The following is a 7,000-nucleotide window of genomic DNA, read 5'->3' as shown; positions in this document are numbered from 1 at the left end:
GCTATAGTTACACCCATAATACTTAGCCTCTCCAGTTGGACATCTTAGCCACCCCCACCCCATAAATTATATCCTAGAGCCGCCACCGCCCCCTACTCTTTTAGACGGATGTACTGGGTTCTTTAAAGTGCACACGAGCCAAATGCGTACACTGGGCCTACGGTTGAAAGTCCTTATCCGAGAAGACTTGTTCCACCACCGGAACCATTGGCGAGTGAGTCGTTCCAACCAGCGTGACCACTCACAATTTTTGATATACCCAATGACTGGGTCGAAATTACCCAAGATTCAGCAAAAATTGCCCAAAATTACCCAAGCTTCATGAAAATGCATTAAAATTTAAAAAAAAACGTGTTTTTCGCATGTATAGTTTCCCTTTTAGTTCAATTTATAAACCATTTTTTATTGTAATTGTTTGTGTTAATTATTAAAATTAATATTCATGAGGTGATAATACAGATAGAAAAAGGCTGTTTATCTGGCTCTAACTTGGCATCGAACGCAATTAGGGGATTATCGTATCATGTTTCAAGACGGGTATATCTAGATAAAGTTCGAATAAACAATTCTGAACCCATGTTTATAGCAATTAACAGTCAATTAACAATGCTATGTGCACTTCGTTGAGTTTTGCTTACTTGAATGGACTGACATATACTTTGTTACTTCTTAATTCTTCCTCTGCGACAAAAATATTTAATTTTCTTAGTAAAAATAAAATACCCAAGGATTTCAACGGAATACCCAAGAACCCAATACCAAGTCAAAATACCCAAGATATTGGGTAAATACCCAAGCAGTGGTCACACTGGTTCCAACCAGCGCGCCGATATTAGAGCTGAAGGTTACGGTGCCCCTGACTGCTCGGCCAATCAACTCGCTCTATACTTACTCGATCGTACACACAGGTATCGAGAGACAACCTCTATCTAGCAGCCATTCTGGCAAATAACGCTAGTTAGAGATATTGTCCGAGAGGGATATGACTGAGTCTGTAGACGTATTTTTCGTTCGTTAAATTTCAGAGCAATATCAACTTCTATGTATTTTTATGATGCAAATTACAATAAATCGAAATTAATTAAATGTAAAATTTGGTACAATAATAACATTATTTATAATTGATATAATGTAGAAAATCATCTTCTCATTTCGTTTCTCAATAGTTTTAGACCATAATAATTTCTAACAAATTTTTGTGTAGGCCTGTATTTTTTTCATGAAATGTTTTGAGGCATATTGGCTTACGCTGCCATTTCTAATGTTATGTGTTTATACAGGAATAAATATTTTTCGATAATATCATTGAATATTTAGTTAAGTTAGAATTAAGAATAACTCCATTGCATGCTGCTCCGAAGCTTTCCTAAATGTTAGCTAACCTTACCTTTATATAGATTTTTTCTTGATTCCTCTTTTTGTCTTTTTTCCTCTTCTTCAGCTTTCCGTTTTGCTTCTTGTCTCGCCTTCATCTCATCTTCCTCCTTTCGCCTAGCCTCATTTTCTTCTTCAGTCTGTCGTTTTAAGACTGCAACAAAGGAACAAAACTGTGTAAAACATCTAAAATGTGTGAAAACATCGATGTCATTTCAGAAATAACCAACAACAATGTGATTTATTTTAATCATTTCTACACACAATCCATGGTGCTAATTTCCTTATCGACTGGTAGTGATGTTGCTGTTTAATTAATTAAAAATGGAGGATCATATTGAATTAATTAATATTGTTGCCGGGTTTTTTTCAGAATTTCTTCAGATTCCTTTGTCAAACATAAATAAAAACAATTGTTAGTATCCACAGCACAGCAAAATGTTAGGAAAGGCTTTAAATGGACTATTGCTTAACCTTCCGAATTGATAGACGTTCCTAGTCCAGACGTCATCGAGGACCCACCATCAGTAAAGCAATCGGTGTGGTGATTCATGTTGTACTTTATCGCAGCTGTAGGTTCAAAGGTTGATCAATGAAACATAGTCTATTGTATTTTAAGTAAGCACTATAAAACATTGGTATAAAGTTAATGGTATTCTAATTCTAATCTATAAGCCACCCACCCATTATTATGAATGAAAATATTATATTTTACTCATTTTGTATGTTGCATTATAAATGTAGGCCTATTATGGTGAAACATGGTCCGCTGATAGTAGATATAGGCCTATTATTAATATGGATATTTATACAGGATCATTTAAGCGACCGATGGCCGTATCAATGGCGCCGTACATATGTTTTGTTATTGTAAATTGCATGATGCTGCTTTACTATCGTAAAGCCCAGTCATTCTCTACATTATAGGGCCTATTATTTTGCAGAAAACCTCGACATAACATTTAGTAATGACGATTTTTATGATAATATTAAACAATTGTTAACAATAAGATAAGGAATGAATCAAGTGATCAATCAACCAATCAATCAATCAATCAATCAATCAATCAATCAAACACTTGTTTGATGGATAGGCTTATATGAATGAATAAATGGATGAAATTAATTTTTAAAATGATTATATCAATAAATCAATCATAAACAAAATTCATATGTTTGTATTTCTGGATTAAAATGAAATAAGATGATCTCAAATGACAATTAATTTTTCAATAAATATTCTCAACAAGTAGGCCATAGATAATGCAGCAACAGCACCAACACCAGCGTCATAAGCAGCAACATCAACAAGGCCAGCAACAGCCCCACCATCAAGACGAGCACGAGTAAGGCCTACCAGAAACAGCAATATCAGCTTCAGCAGCAGCAACAGCGGCAGTGTCAGCAACATTATCACCGCCAGCACCAGAAACAGCATTACCACCAGCAACAACTACAACAACAAAAGCACCAACAACAACGACAACAACAACAGCCCTAGCAATAACAAAAGCACCAGAACAGAACAACTCTAACAACAGAAACAGCGCCAACAACACCACCAGCGTCAACAACCACCAATACCAACATCAACACCAACAACAGCACAAGCGCCAACAGCAAAAAACAGCAACAAAAATACCTACAACTGCACCAGCGGCAACAGCAGCCCCTGTGCAAACAACAGCTCCAGCAACAACACCAGCGCCAACAACAGCACTAACGACAGCATCAGCGCCAGCACCAGAAAACCCACAAGAAACCAACAATTAATTTAGATGGAATAATAGTAGGCATAAGCGGAAGTATTATTATTGTTATTATTATAGACATAAGATACGCAAGACGATTATTGAAACATAGATTAATACAACACAATCAATTTTCATTCAATGAATGTTTTGTTAGCAGATTGTATACAAAAGTGGCACACAATATTCATACAAAATGCATCACCTCGAAGGCAGGCATAACAACGACCTAAAAGAAAGCATCAGATTAAACAATAATTGGTATGCCAATGCTACGTATAAAATAACTTGTATTGGCCATAAATACAATTTGAACTTTGTAATAACACATCAAACACAACATACAAAACAAATGTCTTGCACTCTCTACCACAAAACAACTGATATAACAAAGACAGACCAGAACATGAAGATAGGTGACAATAAACACATCAAACATAAAACACAAAACAAATTTCTTGCACTCCCATAAATCAACTAATAAAACAAAAACAGATAAGAACATGAAGATAGGTGACAATACACAAATATTGATTTTTTTTCCCCTCAATTATGATAACATGTTTAGTAACTTGTAATAACTGTACCCAAAGGAACAGATACATATAATATGAAGATAAATAAGTAAGAATAAAACCAGAAAAGTTAAATATGTAATAAAATATTCGACACTGATCAGAAAAGGATTTTCAAAATAGGCTAATTCGTAATTTTGCCCTACCTGACGTGGAAATGTACTGAATACTCGAAAAAATCGCAAGTTGTTCTCGGGTGGGACTCGTACTTTTCACGTCAGGTAGGGCAAATACCTATACTTGATTCTCCTGACGCAAATCCAGTTATTTAATTGTCTATTCCAGCACGACAATAACACTTACCGTACTAATTCCTCTTGTGAACAAATTTGGCAGAATTAGAACCCCAAAATTAAACAATGTGGATTTGGATATCATTTTATTGATACCTTGATGTGCTATTATGAAATACAATACTTAATGAGAATAATTTTTTATCATTTATTTTACTTACGTTCGTGTATTTTTGGTTTTGAAAGTTCCGGTTTATGGAGCTGTTGTCTTTCTCGTATGAATTGTGGGTAAGGCGAGCGTGTATCCCGGGGTATGGTTGGCTGATAAACCGGTCCATCTGGTTCTTGGAGTTTATCCACATTAAAGAGGACGCTTTCATTGCTCAAATTTTCAGCTGTAAAACAGTGGATTTATTAATTAATACTAAAAAACTAAATTATCGCAAGTCCCCAAAAAGTAGATTGTTTAGTGTTTAGGTTTTTTTTTTAGTATACTACTATTTATTGCAGGATACTCTATGTTGTAGTCGATCTAAAAGTAATGTCATATCCGTAAGGTTTCGGGTTTCGTGGTCAGGAAAGAGTAGAAAACACTTTGGTTTCAGGGGAGCCAAGGCTCAAGAAACACATAAATTCCCAGACCTTCAACTTACTTGATTTTAACACATCCAATAGCATACAAAGAATCACCCAATACATTATAATATGAAGTATAACTAAACTATAACTATATACAGTACATTGCAACAACATGTTGATAATAAATTAACTAGCATTTTATTATTAATGTAAGATTCAAACATAAAGTACAAATACGCTTCAGAAATATTATCAATACAAGCATACATTGTACACTCATTCACTTTCAACGTTATGTAGCAGTATAGTCAAGCTCTCTGCGAGAGCCTATTTTTATAATTCGCGACACAGGAAAAATTTGTATGTGAATTGATGTGAATCGCTAAAACCTGAACAATATACATCTGGTTCATTCAATCATTAGATCAACAACCCATACAGACAAAAATCGAAAATTGAACAACAACTTATCTGACCTGTTTTGATCAAACATTCTGAATATTGTATGAATACATATACTAACCAGCTCCGAAATGAGCCCATTTTGGCAAAGAATTGTTCCAGGTTTTTGCTTCATTTTCATAGAACAAGAAACCTCCACCCACCCGCCGATATTTTGTACTCTTGGCCCTGAAATATGAGTAACATGGTAATTATGAGAATAGGAACTCTACGCACATGATTCGGGGCACTTAATATTAAAAATAAAAAATATTACCATAACATATTTCAAATATATCTTTACTTATAATTGATATGTAGGCCTACCGGGAATTTCACATTTTTTCTTATATACTTACTGCGGAGCATTTGTTTTCTCATTGATTGTAAACCTATATTGTGCAACATCGCCATCGTATTTGATGGGCACGTCATTGATTAACGAGTCGTCTGCCTCATGATGACACTCTTGAACGTCAAGTACCGAATCATATAGTCCATCAATTACTCTTTCATCGTAATTAGAAACATTCGAACGACAGCCATAGCAAAATTGTGGTTTCTCGTCATTTCTTGTCCTGACATCAGCAGCACTCAAATACTTGGGGTAGAGAACGGCGGTGTCTGTGAACTGGACATAGGACCTGCCGACGTAGTCATTGCCGATCTCGGAGACAAGGATCGAGGCAGGTTGACTTGCAGAAAGTCTGTTACTGGGATTTAGGCTTCTAGAGGATTAAACATCAATTAAATAATAAATAGCAAATGCATACGAACTTACACGAATTGATCTTATGTTATTTAAAAATATCGAATCTAATAATTGAAACATATCAAAGTTGAATGTAACCTATTCTACAATAAAGTAATTTGCTTACTTTTCTAACGATATTGGTTCCAAGTACTTGACAGTAGAAGCAGTATTGTCGTATCCCTTTTTATCCTGAAAATAAAATAAAATGTGTAACTTTAACTTTCAAATCTGGCAAACCTAAACTTTAACATATAGATACTTGGAAGTTCATTCAAAATTCAATAAGGCCCAATAAAAAAAAAATTAATTTATCACCCTATCAAAAAATAAAAACTGATAAGGGAGGGAGGATTTTTTTTTTTAATTTGCTAACCCCGCCCCCATTTTACCGATGTTCGCAAGTAAATCAATAGTTAAAACAAATTTATAAAAAGTCATAAAAATGGAATCAAATTTATATTAAAAAAGATGTTTTTGTTATACTAGTAAACATATTTGCAAGAAATCCTGATGTTTCAAGTGAAAAATATGGAAAAACGACTTTTTGAGATAAAAATATATGTTGATTGAAAAAAAAAATCAGAATTTTCCCAAAAGTAATGAGGGAGGGGGTGATGAACTAATAATTTTTTATGGTGCCTAATAGGTGTCATGCAAACTATCAGACATTTCTCAGTAGTGCTAATAATATTCAGCCTTGTGATTTGTAAATGAATGTTTATTCTTTCGTCATTACGTTAACATCGCAATTGTATTTTCTATTTGAATAGCTGCGGTATCGCCTGACCATGACCATTTCGTTGGTTTAACCAACTGTTTACACTTGAATATAAATACTGTATATTACTTATCAGGCGAGGCTAATTGACTCACACGTATAGAAAAATTGAAACGAAAAAACTCAATACAGTTTGGAATGGCAACAGCTTTAATTAGCCTGTGTTTATTCCAATGTTTTTCACAATCATCAGCTCGTGGTATCGAACCTAATATCGGTAATGACCATATTTCAACCGTTTTACATGGTCTTTGTACAAATGCATACATCTTTGCATTAGCCTATTATATTATATTGTATACAAATACAACAAAAAGGAACAGATAAATATAATTTAGTATTTTATTTTGAAATGGCATATATCCGAATAATGAAGACACTCCTTAACCACGTCTACATTTTTAGCCTTCGATTAAAACGTTGAACCTCAACTGAGATCCATGCCATCTTTTTATACACCAATTGTTGTTTTCTTGAATTTTACCTTATAAGCCTTCACACACACACACACACAC

The 7,000-nt window shown here is 34.3% G+C and overlaps 1 protein-coding gene across 6 annotated transcripts in view; it reads right to left on the bottom strand.

The window, feature by feature from the left end:
- The window catches only part of LOC117119391 (titin homolog), a 26,832-nt gene that overhangs the window by 12,564 nt on the left and 7,268 nt on the right, over nucleotides 1-7,000 (bottom strand). For 4 of the 6 annotated variants that reach the window (XM_033264194.1, XM_033264206.1, XM_033264234.1 and 1 more), the window contains 7 exons: nucleotides 5,832-5,896; nucleotides 5,313-5,681; nucleotides 5,036-5,142; nucleotides 4,155-4,328; nucleotides 3,331-3,354; nucleotides 1,849-1,944; nucleotides 1,388-1,528 (listed from right to left, as the gene is read on the bottom strand). In XM_033264194.1, the coding sequence (XP_033120085.1) occupies nucleotides 1,388-1,528; nucleotides 1,849-1,944; nucleotides 3,331-3,354; nucleotides 4,155-4,328; nucleotides 5,036-5,142; nucleotides 5,313-5,681; nucleotides 5,832-5,896 (976 nt within the window). The remainder of the gene's footprint in view (nucleotides 1-1,387; nucleotides 1,529-1,848; nucleotides 1,945-3,330; nucleotides 3,355-4,154; nucleotides 4,329-5,035; nucleotides 5,143-5,312; nucleotides 5,682-5,831; nucleotides 5,897-7,000) is intronic. The other 2 variants (XM_033264198.1, XM_033264215.1) reach the window with 2 other exon arrangements.

The sequence above is a fragment of the Anneissia japonica genome, unplaced genomic scaffold (assembly GCF_011630105.1).
Source record: "Anneissia japonica isolate Jap-2015-1 unplaced genomic scaffold, ASM1163010v1 scaffold287752_len1182401_cov188, whole genome shotgun sequence".
NCBI classification, from domain to species: Eukaryota; Metazoa; Echinodermata; class Crinoidea; order Comatulida; family Comatulidae; genus Anneissia; species Anneissia japonica.
The sequence above is the reverse complement of the archived record's forward strand: the minus strand, read 5'-3'. Positions and strand labels throughout refer to the sequence as shown.